Source organism: Kwoniella dejecticola, chromosome 3 (genome assembly GCF_000512565.2).
Source record: "Kwoniella dejecticola CBS 10117 chromosome 3, complete sequence".
In the NCBI taxonomy this organism is placed as follows: Eukaryota; Fungi; Basidiomycota; class Tremellomycetes; order Tremellales; family Cryptococcaceae; genus Kwoniella; species Kwoniella dejecticola.
Genome location: NC_089303.1, coordinates 1,567,540 through 1,583,414, shown reverse-complemented (window position 1 = coordinate 1,583,414; position 15,875 = coordinate 1,567,540). Strand labels below are relative to the sequence as shown.

Genomic DNA, 15,875 nt, shown 5'->3' with positions numbered 1-15,875 from the left:
GGTATATGTTATGCTAGGTATAATCTACGAATTACGTTCACTTCGATTCTGTGACTTGCTGATCGTCACACATTCCATTTATAGTCGGGGTCGTTTCCCCCTTATTGGGCCCGCCGTACGTATGAGCCGGGAAATACGATCCGACTTCTCTTTACATGACGTTCTTTACTCCTACTGCACTGACTACCGCTGTTCTCTTCTTGGATAGCACGTCTGGATTTGAAGATTTGAGCGAATTGAGTTCGGACAATTTATATATCTAACGAAACCCAACCAGAGTCAATCATAAGTCTCATCTTGATTGTGACAGTCAACAAGTCAGTTCTTCCTCTGAGTCCTCACTCACTTTATCGACTTTCGCCCAATCAGTCACTTCTTCAATCTTATCCAAATTCACCAATTCCCCTTCGACAATATTCATTATACTAGAATAAACATTTTCTGGCGTCTGTTGGCCGTCTGTAATTTTGACAATCACGAGATTGGTGGTTTTGTCTGAGATTCCATGACGCCGTATCGAGTCTGTGATATTGTTATTTGGTGATAAGGAAAGCAACAGTTCAGAATGGAGATTGTGAGTACGAGTCTTCGGTTCGAACCGGACTTGAGATTCGGGACTTTCTGATATTGTGAGAGGATCCAGATTTGGAATTGGGCCGGGAGCAGTGCTGTTACGCGCACTCAAACTCGCGTTCGAACTTGATGGAAAGGCGTACAACAGAGTCGTCATTATTGAAGTTAAGAGATGTTCTTTCGAGACCAGCTAAATCAATCAATCAATCGTCCGGATCAGCCTCAATCGGCAAGGGGAAAGATTGCATGAAGAATAAGTTGATTTGGTCACCCACGACATCGGCTTCTAAAAACCCGAAATCGACCTCTCGTCTCAATTGGTCGCCCTCTTCTCCTTGGGTGATGGCAGCTTGCACTAAACGCTTTTTGATTTCTGCTGAGTTGGTGACGTTTGAGAAGAGGCATATGTGGATGCTGGAGTATTCGGACGGAAACGAAGGTAGGTTATAAGACTCCATTTTGGTCGTGCTCTCAAGCGCTTCTGAGAGCGAGGCAGTGAGTACGGAATGTAGGTTTTGCAATGGATACTCGGAAGAAGCGAGCAAGGTACATGGTCATCAATCAAAGCGAATAAGTTTTCCGGTCGGTCAACGATAACATCTTCGAAGCAGATGCGGCGAACTCCGCATTTAAGTAGGCCCCGAACTTGAAGTTCGAGATTTCTGAAGGGTCAATGATTGAATGGGTTTCAAAGGTACTCATAACGCTCTTTCCTTCTTATATCCCGCTTTATTGTTGTCACATCTCACAACTACACTCACACTGAAAAGTGCGACTGCTCGGCCTCATGGCACAGCACTGGGTAGAGGGAAATGCGTGCGAGAGTCTCGATCAATCACGACCACCTGACAAAAACAGCTTTTAGTGAACACGCCTATTTGAAACGCTATTCAATCCCTAAAAGGCTTGTTTCCTTGGGAATTCGCGTGGAGATCGACTAACGGTACCTCAATTGTCACTTGGAAACCGCACTAACGTGCATGCTCATGCTCATGCTGAAAAAATGCCTAAAAGTCGTTCCTCAGTGCGGATCTTCAATTTCACACGACTTTCTGGGCTGTTTTTGACGCCATGACGTCTCGACTTAAGTCTTTTAGCATATATAAAGGCTGCTTTGAGGTTGATCCTTTCTTCCCCTCTTTCTTCTCTTCTTCTGGATCCACCCTCCCACTAATAAATTCTTCTGACGCTCACTACTTTCCTCTTGCTCATTAGAAGTATCGATCTCGTACTCACCCACTGGTCAAGATGCCATCTCTTAGACATGCCTTCGCTTGGACGGCATACAAGTTCGCCTCTACGGTCCTTGAGTGAGTTCTCCACTTCACCTCGTCTCGTGCCGAGACTGACAATTAATCAACAGTGATATCTGGCCCATTGTCCTCTTCTTCTCAGGTGTAGCTACAAGTGAGTACAGCTCTCGGTAGAGTAAAATCCCGCCCATCGAGCTGACGATGGCTCGTGTTGCAGTGGTGTGCTGTGTCAGTCGATTCACCAGTACCGACCTGGGCATCAACTCTGTCATGCTCACTGTGCTCGGTACCATTGTGTGAGCTGGTATAACAAAGCGCCCCGTAGAATGCACAGCTGACGGAGGGATGCCCAGCTCTTTGATCGTTTCTTTCAAGACGAACAGCTCGTACGGAAGATGGTGGGATGGTGAGCTGAGACGTTGAAATCGACTTGCCATAAGCTGACACTGTTTTTCAGGTCGAAATGTCTGGGCAAACCTCACTTCCAACTCTAGGCAATTAGCTATGATCCTGTGGATGCAGATCCCCAACGCACCGCCTCCCCCGAAAGATGATGATAAGAAAGACAAAGATTCGGATCCGAAGAAAGATAAGAAAGCTACCAAGAAGCCACCGTCAAAAGAGACTTTGGCGAGCTATAGTACTGCACAATCCTCTGCTCATGTGTCTTCCTCTGACTCGGATGAAGAGGAAGATGACGCAGATGAAGAAGCGCAGAAAGCTAAGAAGGAAGAAGAAAAGGCTAGGCTGAATATGCAAGGGCTGATCGAGAAGAAAACTTACATCGGTCTAGTGAATCAGCTACATCCGTGATGTCCAAAATCAAGCTGATCCTTGAATAACTCACACAGGTTCAAGCTTTCGCGGTGTCGATGAAACATGCTTTGAGAGGCGAAGTGGGACCATTCTATTCCGATCTGTGAGTGTTGCACGTGCTTCTTCGACCGAAGAGCATTTCTGATGAAACCTCATCGACAAAGCTATTACCTCATCGCCTTCTTGCCCAAGTACAATCCATCGGCCTATCCGCCCATCAACCGATCCCACATCTTAGCTCTTTGGCAGAACGGCTTACCCCGAGAGAAAGCGGGAGCATTCACAGAGAAGATCGCTGTTCCACTTACCACTTCGGTGGCCTTTCGAACCGATGCACTGAATCAGCGTGATCTCCCAGATCCTTTCCTCGACACTGAAAAGGGCGCGAGTCCCCCTTCGAATGGTTCCATCTCTTCAGAATCAGGATCAGGTACAGGGCTGGCTACCGACCCAAAGACTTTTAAGAAACAGGCTATTCAATCAGCCAAATCATTCGTTCAAGTTGATAATCCCGATATCTTCGCTTTGAATCGACAAAGATCTTCTCTCCAAACCGTCCGATCAGGCAAATACGGTAGATCATCTAATGCCGCGAACCCTGGGGAAGAGGGTATCACCTTGGCTACTGTTGAGCTCATGCCTCCTCGACATCCGCCGACACCCAAGTTCTGGGACTTCTTCCCGCCTGCACGGATCTTCAAAATCATTTACGATTGGTTCAGATGGCATAAGATTGGCGAGAATAACGAAAGAGCTAAGGGAGGTAAGAGAAAGAGAAAGATGGGTAGTACGATGGAAATACCACAGGAGATCTTGTGAGTTGATCCCAGTAAACGCTCTCACGACTGATACAGCGCGAGACTGACGAGATCCCGGGGACAGGATGTATCTCCAAGCCTATGTGACGGATTTGATCAACCGAGGGATGATGAATTCATCCATGATCTCACCGACGATGACAGCCATCATGGAATTGCAGAAGGCAATATCGGATCTCGAAAAGATAGCAACTACGCCTATCCCATCAGCTTATACTTTCCACTTACGACTAACAGTTTACATCTACCTCTTCTGTCTGCCATTCCAGATTTACGACTATATCGGCTGGGTATCCATCCCTGCCACCGCCTTAGCAGCTACGATCTACTTGGGTTTCCTGGAAATCGGTATGCAGATCGAGATGCCTTTCGCGTATGATCAGAGTGACTTGGATTTGGATAAATTCGTCTTGAGGATTGCTCATCAGATCGCACAGATTACTGCGGTGAGTCCAGCATTATATCATTGTTCATGATGGATCCAATACTGATACTTCTGACCTTTATGCCAGTTCCCAACTCATATTCCAGCATCACACGTCGTCCTGTCCCATCTGAACCAGCCATTCCTTCCTTCGCTAGACATGTCGGCACCCGATTTATTGGGTATTGCGGAACGGCAGCCGAAACCCACTGAAAAGGGCTTTGCCCATTCGTGGTGCTCGTACGATGGCAAACATGCTTCCGGTCACAATCACAAGAGCAAGAAGGGTTTGAGAAATAGGAAATTTACATCACCTGAAGAAGCGCACCAAGACGGTCTAGAACATCATGAGAACCTTCATTCTCCACTTCGAAAACACACTCATCCGCACAATGATGGAGTTAAATCTGAGTCCGAGGAAGAAGAAGAACAGGAGATCAAGCCTAAACCTCTGGCAAGGAACATGAGGGATATCGAGATGGTCTTGAGCGCGAATTGGAGGGAGATCACTGCTGAGACGGAAGATTTCATTGGGAAACCTCGTGATCAGCTGGAAAATCGAACGGGTCTTGAAGTGGCGGTATTGACTTTATGACGAGCTGGTATCTGGCGCATGGTACACTTACACTTTCAGAAGCTTGTGTAGTCTTGCTGAATGCACGAATGTACATGTACATATATTGCTTACACCTGATTGTGCCCGATGATCAGAGAGAGTTTGCTTTGTTTCGGACAAAAGTACATAGGCTCTTCGGACACATCACACGAGGACGCGCTCGAGATTTGGAATCGGGACGTGCGCGTGCAACCGGAAATGCTTGACGTGGCTTCACAATGCAGCGCTGGCTTTGGGAGCGGCGAACTGATTCGACCTGTGCGGATATATCGCATTCCATTCTGTCTATTTATAAGGCCAGTACGTTAATTTACATAATTCGGAGCGTCGGAAGTATTTCTTTTTGGTCGATCATTGCTATACGTACGTGTCTCGGTGATGTAAATGTCAGGATCCAAAAACCGCTATGGGTGCATCAATCGCATCTCCGCTTTGTTGAGTCTGATGAGACAGATCTGTGAGACCGGCATATCTACTCGTGTTATATTATAGTGATCCGGTCATGGTTATGGTCCATGCGGATAGGGCACAATTACCTCATGCTCATGTCTCGGTAACAGCAGGAGTAGAATCAGGACAGGCGGTGAGATCTGTTATCCTAACGCCTAACGAACGCGTCTTTGGTCTTCGCCTTTTCCTGTTCCTCTTTTTTCCTTTTAGCATTTCGGGTGGAAGGGGAAAAACCCAAAAAAAACCCTTAGACCTCTGTCCGTGGATGTTCCTGAGCCAAATAGAAAACAACTAAGTCACAGCCAGCATGAGATCGGAAATCGTAATGACGAATAAGGATTTCTGATGTGGGCTAACCTAACAGATTGATTACCACATGCAGCATTTCCGATATTTTAGACCAAAATCATACAAATCCGAGTCTCTTGGCACAGCTTCCTCTGTTCTACGAGTATGAACACATATCAAAAGCATGATCTCTCAAGTATCATTTTCAACATTCAATGATCATACCATTTTAGACGTGTAGAATCGTGACTTATCGTACATAAGACCAGCGCCTGCGCCCAGCCCAACGACACGACGATAGACGATAGACGATAGACGAGATCGCATACCCCCTTCTTTGGGTGGCCGGGACACATTGTATTTCTGGCAAAATACTTGCTCTTTTTCTGATAGGAATAAGAGGGAATAGTAAATCCCCGGTCGTTGGCAAGGAATCCCTTTTACCTTCCCCTTCTCCTTCTTCTTCTTGCATACCTTTCCTTTACCAGAACCCCTTCTTCTCGGACATTCATCACGAATTATCATCATGAAGCCGACTCCGATATTCTTCTTTCTTGCGAGTCTGTTTTACCCGACGACATACGGAGCAGCGAATTTCTTCTTCAACTGGCCGACGAATACTTCTTCGTGTGAAGTGAGTACTTCCTGCTCCCGCTCATCTGCCCTCGATATACCCGATAGGGTCCCGGCTAATCCGTCACGACCTTTTACTGTAGACGGTGACGCTGACATGGTCGGGAGGGGTGATGCCGTTCACGGCATGGGTAGTGTGAGTACTACTTTTTCTATACCCTGTAGCATATACTCTCTTCTAGATACACCGAATGCGTGGTAATTTCAATACTGATTGTGGGAGTCAGGCCGGTGTATGGACAACCGTTTTTCTATGAGTTATCGACGTTTGACGCGACAACGGGATTCGGGAGTGCTCAAGTGAGTACGCGTTCCCTTGCTCGACCACATCTCAGCGTCAGCGTCAGCGTCAGCCGGCATCTGCGTCAGCGATGAGATTACTTGGTCTGGTTTCTGGTCTTCAGTAGAGCGTACGGGAGCTCACACGGTATTGCGTCTGCGCAGATCGAGTTGCAGCTAGCAGCAGGGGTGAACTACGTCGTAGTAGTATCAGATGGGAATGGAATCGGTACAGGCGGATCATCGGAGATCCAGACGGTCCAATCTTCAAACGACACGAGTTGTCTCACTTACGCGAACTCAAGATCGGTATCGCTAGATTTCACGTTTACGGTCTCCGGCCAGGCGGTACAGTGCGAGAGAGGGTTTGAAACTTCTTGGTCGGGTGGGTCGGAATACGGCCCGTATAATTTCACGACTATTGCGATGGATCAGAGCTTTATACCGTATGACGTGCCGATGGAGAAAGGCGTGACGAGTCAGAGTGATTGGTTATTGGATATGCCGGCTCAATCGAGATTTATCATCATGTACAAGTGAGTCGATGTCCCTTGCATCCTTACCTCCACTGCGTTCTCGAGACCCTCTCGTCGTTTTCATCCTCATTCTCATCGGGGTATATGGACTGATACTCTTTGACGGATAATGCAGCTCTGCGCAAGGATACGGTAGAGGAGGAACATCAGGAATATACTCGGTCTCACCCGGTAACGACACCTCATGCTTGAAGAACACGCCCCAACCAACAGGTGCTTGGCCAAGTACGATCACCACTGGTACACTCGACGCGGCCACCTTGGCCATCACGGAGACTGCTTTCAAAGGTGGTGACCATTCCGGAATATCAGGAGGGGCCATTGCTGGCATAGTAATCGGGGCTCTGGCTGGAGTCGCTCTTGTCGGACTGTTATTGTGGTTCCTGCTGAGAAGAAGGAAGACAAGAGCGCAAGGAAGATTAGTCGGAAAATCGGATGTGTCGCATATCGATTTAGCAGGCGATGATGACTCGATCCGAAGAGGCGGTCAGCCGATGGTAGAACCTTATCGGGAATTAGGCTCTTTCAACCCGCCAGAAGGACACGGACATGGTCGCATATCGCCAAACAACTCGTATCTCCCCTCGTCAGATTCTAGAGATTCGTCAGCTGGTTTCGCCGGTCTGGGCGCAGCTACCGCCCTGGGCGGAATAGCGAATATAGGAGATCGTCATGGCAATAATAGCGGGATGGAGTTATCGTTGTTAGATGAGAACAATAGTCCTAGTGTACCCGGTGTGGCTGGACCATTACCGTCTAAATCGAACAATTCGATGCAGACCTCGACGCCGAATTCCCCTTCTGCTCCAACAAACCCAAATTATCCTCAACCACCCTCTTTACCTTATACCGCCCACCACCATCATTCCTCTTCTTCCCATTCAGCAAATAGCAATAGTAATATTCTACCAGCAGATGATCCTACTAAATCCGCCTCTTCACCAACACGTCAAGCTTACCCGTCTTACAATGATAGACCGCAAAGTGGGGGAATGCGAGTGACCAACCCAGAACACCCAGAGAACTTACCGGCTTTACCACCAGGAGCTACTCATGGTCTGGGCCATGCGCCTCGCAATGCTGCACCGAGAAGAAGGCCTGCAGATGGTAATGGGCCTACATTCAGGAGACATGCTGATGCAGGACGATTCCAGGAGGAGATCGTGGACCTGCCGCCGTTGTACAGTGAAGTACCTAGAGATGGACCGGGGATACCTTCGCCTGCTTCGGAGCGGAGCTCGGATAGGTGATAATGTAAAGGGACTGGCTGGATCCGATTCAGTTTGGTCTAGGTACGATCTGGTTTTAGCCGATCTCGGTAATATCCATAGCAAGATCATGGACTTTTGTTGTATTTTTAGGTTAGATCAGATCAGGTCAGGTGAATCAAGTAAAATCTCGCAATGGTCTGTCTTCAGGACAAAGGACGGACTCTCATCTTTATGATCATGATCAATGAAATCACTATAATGCATAGCATGGGATGGCGACTGATTGGGGACGCACAGAGAGGAGTTGCAGTCGCAACGGAATAAATTTATCAAACGCTGAATAACAGATACAGTCTTGGAGATTTTCTTGCCTCTTGGTCTCGCCAAGCCAAAAGATGGGCATCACCCAGACACAAGGATCCATTACATGCGTATACAACACGTTACGAAGATACATTATACCTTACACATTATCCTAATCTGATTTGACTTGACTTGATCCACAAGAGGCAGATGCTCATGCGAAGCCAACTTTCTTCTTCTTTGGTGTTGAACTATCTGTTGAAGGATCCCCTCTATCGCTGTTATTATTATTATTATTACTGGCGGACTTCCTATTCTTTTTCAAACGTTGTTTCTCGACCAAAGAAGCTTTTGCCCTTTCCTACACACATAAAATAAAGTGCGATTACACCGTATCAGTCCAGGTCGCAGATCCCTCTCTTCCACTCTCCCGAAGGTATGAATTATCTGCAAATGAGTACTCACCAAAGCTTTTTCTTTCTCTATCGATTTCTTACTCTTCTCCTTCTTCCCCTCGGAAGCAAGTTGTGTTTCCTCATCTACAGCTGCTTTGCGCTTCGAGATCTTCCGGGAGGACAATTCGTCTTTGGAGGATGTGATGGATGACATCAGAGATAAGAGGTCTTTCTGCGAACGCCATGTCATCCCGCGAAATCAGTATCGCGTTGGCCGGTTATACCGAATAGGATAGGGTAGAATGCCAAGGGTACGGGAAAGCAGCCAATTTTAAGAGGTAAGAAAGCCTCTTTCAAGTCTTCAGACGGTCTATAAACTAGAGTCTATAGCATCATGAAGACGACTCTGGAAACCCACCTTATCCTCCACGAACACTTTGCCCTTCTTCCCGGTTCCTCCTGCTTTCCTCTTCCTCTGGGGCTGGGTCTGCTTCTGCGCCTGCGTCGAAGGTCCTGCTGTAGGTGCCATTTTGAGGAGTTTTGAGGTGTGCACTACCAACGGTAGATGATATGCCAGCTATAGTGCTCGTAATTGCAAGTAGGATCGTAGAATCTGTTTATCCTGAAATGCGGAAATCCTTACAAAATATTCGGGCTTTTCCGTCGGAAAGATAACTCATTGTCTCGCGCATAGCTTTCCTTCTGAGCAATTAGCTGTCGCTGCTTTGCCCCAGGATGACAAGACTTGACTACATACTGTGCATAATTGTCAGCGGAATCTCTGATAGCATGCTCCCTGGTTCATTGCTTCAATGTCAAACACGCAAGCTTGGAGCTTCCCTTCATCTCGATAACTGTAAGAGATGTATATAAAGCAGAAACCTGATTGATGAAATGAAACGCGTCGTCTGTTCGTGGCGGATGTCTCGATAAAAGGAAGTTAACATTAGCATTATGAGGTCGGAGATGCTGGGACAGGTCTGTATTGAAACGTAGGATTACATAGGCTGCACTGTTCAGGAAGACTCCCAGACCGTTCATTCGTATCATCATCAAAAAGGCGGTCCAAGGTGATCTGTATAACCAATCGATACAGCAAGTTCACTGAGGAGAAAAAGTGAGACACCTAAGAGAACAGACACCTCAACCGCAATCCTGACTACATTGTTAACATAGTACAACGACAAACAGCATTGACAAATTCGCAAGTCAGCTGAATCAACTAAGACGCAAATACTGCGATACAATTGTTGGAGACGCGGTCGTCGATAATTAGATAGCTGTCGATAAATACGTCAGTCAATAATGAGCTCAGAAGAAGAACAACAACGTCAGAGTCGTCCAACCGGTGCTTCCGCTGAGACTCTCAAGACCGACAAAGCCGCTTCGAATTCCCCATCGTCCAAATCATGGTGGTCGAGCCTGAACAACAAGTTTTTCTTTTTCGCATTCTGGCTCAACTTCCTAGCTTACACATCGCTCAGCGCCTACGCTATCTTCGAGTATAGTCAGAATTACGAGAACACTTCCGGAAAGATCGAAGATAAGATCGATCAGCTCGGAAATCAGATCTCGGAGGCCGTCGCGGTCGATGATCCGGAATCGCAGGATACCTTCAAGCTTGATGGGTAAGAACTTCTTCCATACGGGGTCATAGCGCATCAGACGAGTGAGGTTAATCTGGTGCGCAGGAACACTCTGTACACCTTCCTCGGGGCTACTGGGATTGCATTAGCCTTGAGCTTCTGCTTGCTCATCGTGAGTCTGCTGATTTTTGTCTCAAAACAAAACACATTCCTCTGGCGTATTAGACTGCCAACTTGTGCGCTGATCCTAACTTTGCCGCAGTTCATTCGGAAGTTTCCAGGTTTCACGCTGTGGTTTGGTCCATGTTTGGCGTGTCTTCTCTCTTTCGGAATGGCAGGTGGTGAGTGCAGTGCTCGTTCGCTCAAAAATCAACTACTTGCATTATGGCTGATCTCTGGTCCGGTCACGATATGAAAGCCTCGTTATACATCAAGGGTAAGCACGTTTCAATCTCATCCTCATTGGATCTCTTCATGATGCCAAAGGTGGTATTTCCATCGAGGTGGACTTGCCTGCTTACTACGCTATGTGCTTTGCACTTTGTCACCTTCTACAGCTTACGCTCAGGCAGCATGTTTGGGCGTCGCAGGACTAGTCATTCTTGTTCTGCTGTGGAATTTGAAACGGCACTTCGTCATCACCCGCGGATTGTTGGTCACCGCCAACCAAGCTGCGCATGAACACTGGTCGGTATTCTGGACAGCTATCATCGGACTGATCGTAGCTGCTTTGATGGCTTTGTGGAGTCTCGTCACTTTCGTCGCTGTGTTTCTGACATTTGCCCCTGGTCATTCCGGTGAGTACTGCATTCCTTACTCATATGATGAGCTCCCGGCCACGAAGTCATACTCGTATGAATCTGACGAGATTGCTTTTGTTTTCCCGTATTGGACATAGCTTGTGAGGCGAGTGGATCGTGCTCTGTAGGCAACCTCACCCTACTTCTGATCTACGTCGTCTTGTCTTACCTGTGGATCAACTCAGTGAGCTCAATCAACATTCAACAAACTGTCCTACTGTTATACCTTCCATGTGTTGTCCGTGCTGATATGGGGGGATGTTACAGGTAATTGGAAATATCACCCTGACCACCATGGCCGGAGGCCCATACACCACCTGGTGGTTCGGGACCGATACAAGGGAGAAGAGCGAATCGTGGTTCGCATTGAAGAAATCTCTCGGTACCTCCCTCGGGTCTATTGCGCTGGGAAGTTTGGTAGTAGCGTTCGTGGAAGCGCTCGTGGCTTCTTGCTGGATCCTCTCTCTCGAATGGCTCGGTGAGTCATACCTCAGCATACCCTACCCCTGATTCTGATTGACCCTGCGGCGTTGCTGCGGAGGGCGCTGATGTTTGTGCTGACTTGATGTAGGGTCTAATGTTTGTACGAATTGCGTTGGTGCCGTTTCTGCATCTTCCAATTTCCGGACGAGATCGGTTCTTGGTATCTCCAAATTCAGCTGACGAGGTGACAATCGTATTCTCTGCCACAGTGCCTATGTGTTGTTCAGATGCTCGACTCGCTCGTGGAGAAATTTAATCGATGCGTCTTGTAAGTCATCTAGTAATCGCGATAATTTCGTGCCAAATACGCGACGTTCTGCTTATTCGGGCCAATCCAAAATGAAGCGTCAAAATCGGAGTTGAAGGTTTTGAGATGCCTTATTTCCAATCGGCTAAGGAAATCATCCATATCATCAAGAAGAAGCGAGAAGATCATTCACCCTCAGGTAAGTCCCTCGTCCATCCTGCAAATCGTCTCAACTCAGAAGGGACGATGTCGAGGCTGACATGCATTGGCTAATGATGTGCTGCAGGCGTGAACATGCTCTTCCAAGATAGTCAAGTCAGGTTATCGCTCAACTCTGCTTGCACAGCCTGTGCACTTGTCTGTGCGCTCTTCACTTACATACAGCTGATGGTGGTCGAACGAGACTCCAAAATTGACAATTTCTGGGATTGGATGATCATCATTTACTCATTTTTGCTGGCTCTAAATACTTCGATGGTATTGACGTCGGCTGTTGTAAGTCCACTCATCCGATCCAGCCTGAGCATCTTGACTTTCGGTGCTGATCATGGTTCTGCACTCTCAAATGCAGAATGCGGGGGTGTTGACTATCGTCCTCTGTCTCGATAAAGATGCTAGGTATGATTGATACGCAGATACGAAGTGAAGATCCCAATGTACTGACCCTGAGGTGTATGACGCTGATAGCCCTCTGAAGACGAGAAATCGTGAATTCTACGAAGTGAGTCCCTCAAAGAGTATAGGATTCTGTTGAAACTTGCCTGTACTGACGAGGCAGTGGCATTACGCACTTGTCAGCAATTGCGAGATAGTGAGCGATACTTTGAGATCCTACCTGAGGGAGATAGAGGTACTAGTAAGGCTTAAGGAGATATTCCCTACCGCTGAGATATCGAGCGGAATATAGTCAGGTGAAATGTAAACCTAACAGACGTTTCTAAAGGCAGCAGATACTGTCGCAGTACAAGGTGTTGTTCCAACGAGAGATGTAGTCCTGGTCAGCTTCATATATCCGATCATGTCGATGATTAGCCACACTTGTCTGAAACGCCAAATCACTTTAACTCGAGCTTTGACGCGTCGCACTCATTTACCCCGCATTTGGCTTGGCTCCTTTTTTCGGTCCAAGCGCAGATCACCATGCCATGTCAACTGGCTGGTTCTTCAAACTATTATCCTTCCTCTCTTGCTCAATCTGCATCTGTCGCTCAACCTGAGGTGGTAGGAACGAAGCGGGCAGGGCGAGAGCAATATAGACGGAAACGATGCAAGCTCCCGCAACACCCACTCCGCTTCATCGAACAGTCCACAAAGTCCCTTCGCGCCGTTCACTCTTCTCCGCTGCGTCCCCTCCTCAGAGCTCAATCAGTCGACCAAACTCTTACCTCGGGCTTTTCGTTGGGGCTTTAGCTGTAGCTGCATCGAAGACTTGGGTGCTAGACGATTCTCGGAATTTGGGGGGCGGGGTAGGATGGCTTGTTCTGGGTCTTTGGGCAGGACGGATTATAGGTGAACTAAAGGAATTTGCAAGTGATGGCAGGCGAAAGGCGAAGGATGCCAGTAGACGCCCTTCTGTAAGTGTAGTCTTCTTCACAGCTGTAACAATACCCGGAGGAATATCTGACCCGTGTGGGACAGGGATCTATCCGACTTAGTATAGCATTGGCATTACAATCTGTAGCGTTCTTCCTCGCACTCCAACACATAGGTCCACTAAGGTATGTCGTATCCTCCCCCATCTCCTACGCCAGATCCCGATACTGACTGTTCTCTATCTCAGGATAAGTATCGTAGCTTTCGCCAGCTCTCTAGCTACCTGCGCCAGTCTCTCAGATATCAACACAGTAAGCGGTCTTGCACGCGCTTGCAGAATTGCGACTGACTGAACATCGCTTCACATGATATAGATAGCACCACTTGCCCCTATTCTAGCTGCTTCAGTCTACATCATAGGGCAAGCAGCGATTGACAATGGTGAGCCCTTGCACCATTGGTGAATTTGGATCCAGCTGATTTCTGCTCGAAGGCGTCGGCTTCGCGTCTGCTGTCATATTTGCCGGTAGCACTTTTCTGTCCGACCAACATCTTTCCACCTTGATGTCCGACCGACCTCATGCCGACGAGAAAGAGAAACCTAGTAAAAACAAAGGATTATGGTACTGCGTAGTATCGAGCGGAGTAGCATCTGTTCTAATATTGGCTTTATACCAAATTGTGCGTTGCCCCTCATCTCTCTTGGCGCTGGCAATCTTACGCACGTTTGTTATCGGTCGGCTGAGGTCCAACGACGGCTAACCTGGGATGTCGAAAAATAGCGCGTGATTTCGATACCATTACCGATATCCAATGTTCCAGGACAAAGATTCGCTTCTTTCGTTACTGGCTTGCTGGTCAGATATATTCCTTTCCCATTCGCTACTTCCCCCTCACCTGGATCGGTATTGCGCTTGAAGACCACTCGAGATAGGACGCTATTCCTATGCACCATTCCCGTACTTCAGTTCTTCGCTCTTAGTCCGACGCCAACCTTCACAGACCTGCTAGTTCTTCTACCACTAGCTCTGATCAGTACGAGCATGGTTAGCGGGAAAAAAGTCGGAAGGAAGGACAAATCGCTGGTGAGCTCTTCGATATCTGGGACATGTTCATGCACTTCCCCGAAAAGCAAGCTGATCTAGCTACATCTCAGTGGGACTTCCCAAACAAATCCCTCTCGACAGCTAGATCGTCATGGTCGTTTATGTTTCTCGTTCCCGCAAGATGGCGCCCTCATCTTCAGACAGTACTCAACACCCCGACCTCATCTAGGATATTCTACTTCTTATTGCTTAATCTGGCATATATGTTTGTCCAGATGGTGTATGGCGTCGCTACGAACTCGCTGGGTCTGATATCAGATGGTCAGTCATTTCCCGTCCTGTTTGTCTATCATTCCGACAGAACAGCTGATGAGTGAATGGTGTCGCAGCCATACATATGGCATTTGATTGTTTAGGCTTGGCTGTTGGTTTATGGGCATCGGTAGCGGCTACATGGAAGCCGGATGGAAGATATACTTTCGGATATGCTAGAGTAGAGACTTTGAGTGGATTTGCGAACGGCAAGCACCCGACCACAAAGGGTGCTCGCGAAGCGAAGATCGTCGGGATTCCTGAGATCACACGCTCAACAAGAGGCGCTAACTTCCAGCGCTTCCGCCGCGCATGACCATGGGTCTCATGCAAATCATCACCATCATCGCGATCATGAACAAGAACATGACCACAGCAATAGTAACGGTGATCACCATGATCACGAGCATCATGACCATCATGTGAGCACTTGTATCATTCTCGCAGCTATACGCTTGCTGACTGAGCTTCGATAGCAGCATGACCATTCCCACGATCACTCTTCCCATTCTCATTCTCATGCTCTTTCACACTCACACTCGCACAACCATAATGATCACGATCACTCGCATTCGCATTCCCACGACGATCACGGCCACAGCCACGACCATGCGCACAGTCACAACATGCGGGGAGTCTTCCTTCACGTCATGGCTGACACCCTGGGCAGTGTCGGTGTCATCATCTCTACAATCTTGATCAAATACACAGGATGGACGGTCTTTGATCCGATCGCGAGTCTCTTCATAGCCGTATTGATCATGGCCAGTGTGATACCTTTGGTCATTGATTCTGGGAAAGTCCTTTGCCTCGATGTGGGCAGTGAGAAAGAGGAGGAGATTCGGAGCGCTTTATCTGAAGTGAGTCGCAGTCGCACCGTGTCGAGTTCCCTTATTCCCCATTGGTCAGGAAGCACGAGCTGATGTTGACTTTGATCCTGAACTCGAGCAGTTGACATCAGTTGACGGGGTAGCAAATTACGCTTCGCCTCGATTCTGGCCGCGATGCGAAGGAGAATTGATCGGTTCGATACACATTCAACTTTCTGTATCGCCTTCATCCTTCGACCCTTCCAAATTCTCCACACCGTACTTATCGTCAAAATCCAAGATGGGCAACGGCGATGGAAATACTATCTATGTGAATTCTGAAAAGGTTGTTAGTAGGGTAGAGAAGGTGTTGAAGAAACGGATAAAAGGGTTGAGCGAGTTGGTCGTTCAGGTTGAAGGTAGTGAAGAAAGAGGCTATTGTACTTGTATGACCGGACGTTAGG

At 47.8% G+C, this 15,875-nt stretch overlaps 6 protein-coding genes across 6 annotated transcripts; 4 read left to right on the top strand and 2 right to left on the bottom strand.

The window, feature by feature from the left end:
- Positions 1–151: 151 nt before the first annotated feature.
- I303_102961 (uncharacterized protein) lies at positions 152–1,031 on the bottom strand (the record flags this gene model as incomplete). The annotated part of the gene is made up of 3 exons (XM_018406306.1): positions 152–259; positions 347–763; positions 849–1,031. 3 exons carry the CDS (start codon positions 1,029–1,031, stop codon positions 152–154), a joined length of 708 nt encoding a protein of 235 aa, XP_018264800.1.
- Positions 1,032–1,821: 790 nt separating this feature from the next.
- Positions 1,822–4,479, top strand: I303_102960 (uncharacterized protein; the record flags this gene model as incomplete). Its single annotated transcript, XM_065968668.1, has 9 exons — positions 1,822–1,883; positions 1,937–1,980; positions 2,044–2,122; positions 2,180–2,232; positions 2,284–2,618; positions 2,678–2,745; positions 2,807–3,457; positions 3,525–3,906; positions 3,973–4,479. The coding sequence occupies 9 exons, from the start codon at positions 1,822–1,824 to the stop codon at positions 4,477–4,479; spliced, it is 2,181 nt and encodes a 726-aa protein (XP_065824740.1).
- A 1,285-nt stretch (positions 4,480–5,764) lies between these two features.
- I303_102959 (uncharacterized protein) lies at positions 5,765–7,936 on the top strand (the record flags this gene model as incomplete). The annotated part of the gene is made up of 5 exons (XM_018406304.1): positions 5,765–5,872; positions 5,955–6,007; positions 6,099–6,171; positions 6,316–6,686; positions 6,802–7,936. The coding sequence occupies 5 exons, from the start codon at positions 5,765–5,767 to the stop codon at positions 7,934–7,936; spliced, it is 1,740 nt and encodes a 579-aa protein (XP_018264798.1).
- A 478-nt stretch (positions 7,937–8,414) lies between these two features.
- Positions 8,415–9,124, bottom strand: I303_102958 (uncharacterized protein; the record flags this gene model as incomplete). Its single annotated transcript, XM_018406303.1, has 3 exons — positions 8,415–8,561; positions 8,666–8,827; positions 9,014–9,124. 3 exons carry the CDS (start codon positions 9,122–9,124, stop codon positions 8,415–8,417), a joined length of 420 nt encoding a protein of 139 aa, XP_018264797.1.
- Positions 9,125–9,900: 776 nt separating this feature from the next.
- On the top strand, positions 9,901–12,578 carry I303_102957 (uncharacterized protein; the record flags this gene model as incomplete). The annotated part of the gene is made up of 13 exons (XM_065968667.1): positions 9,901–10,223; positions 10,287–10,353; positions 10,444–10,522; positions 10,739–10,978; positions 11,080–11,165; positions 11,249–11,459; positions 11,553–11,560; positions 11,674–11,732; positions 11,810–11,910; positions 11,998–12,206; positions 12,283–12,329; positions 12,399–12,432; positions 12,510–12,578. The coding sequence occupies 13 exons, from the start codon at positions 9,901–9,903 to the stop codon at positions 12,576–12,578; spliced, it is 1,533 nt and encodes a 510-aa protein (XP_065824739.1).
- Positions 12,579–12,976: 398 nt separating this feature from the next.
- I303_102956 (uncharacterized protein) lies at positions 12,977–15,874 on the top strand (the record flags this gene model as incomplete). Its single annotated transcript, XM_018406301.1, has 11 exons — positions 12,977–13,285; positions 13,350–13,429; positions 13,492–13,555; positions 13,619–13,685; positions 13,738–13,925; positions 14,027–14,329; positions 14,401–14,611; positions 14,680–14,832; positions 14,901–14,989; positions 15,082–15,462; positions 15,554–15,874. The coding sequence occupies 11 exons, from the start codon at positions 12,977–12,979 to the stop codon at positions 15,872–15,874; spliced, it is 2,166 nt and encodes a 721-aa protein (XP_018264795.1).
- Between the last annotated feature and the right edge of the window lies 1 nt (position 15,875).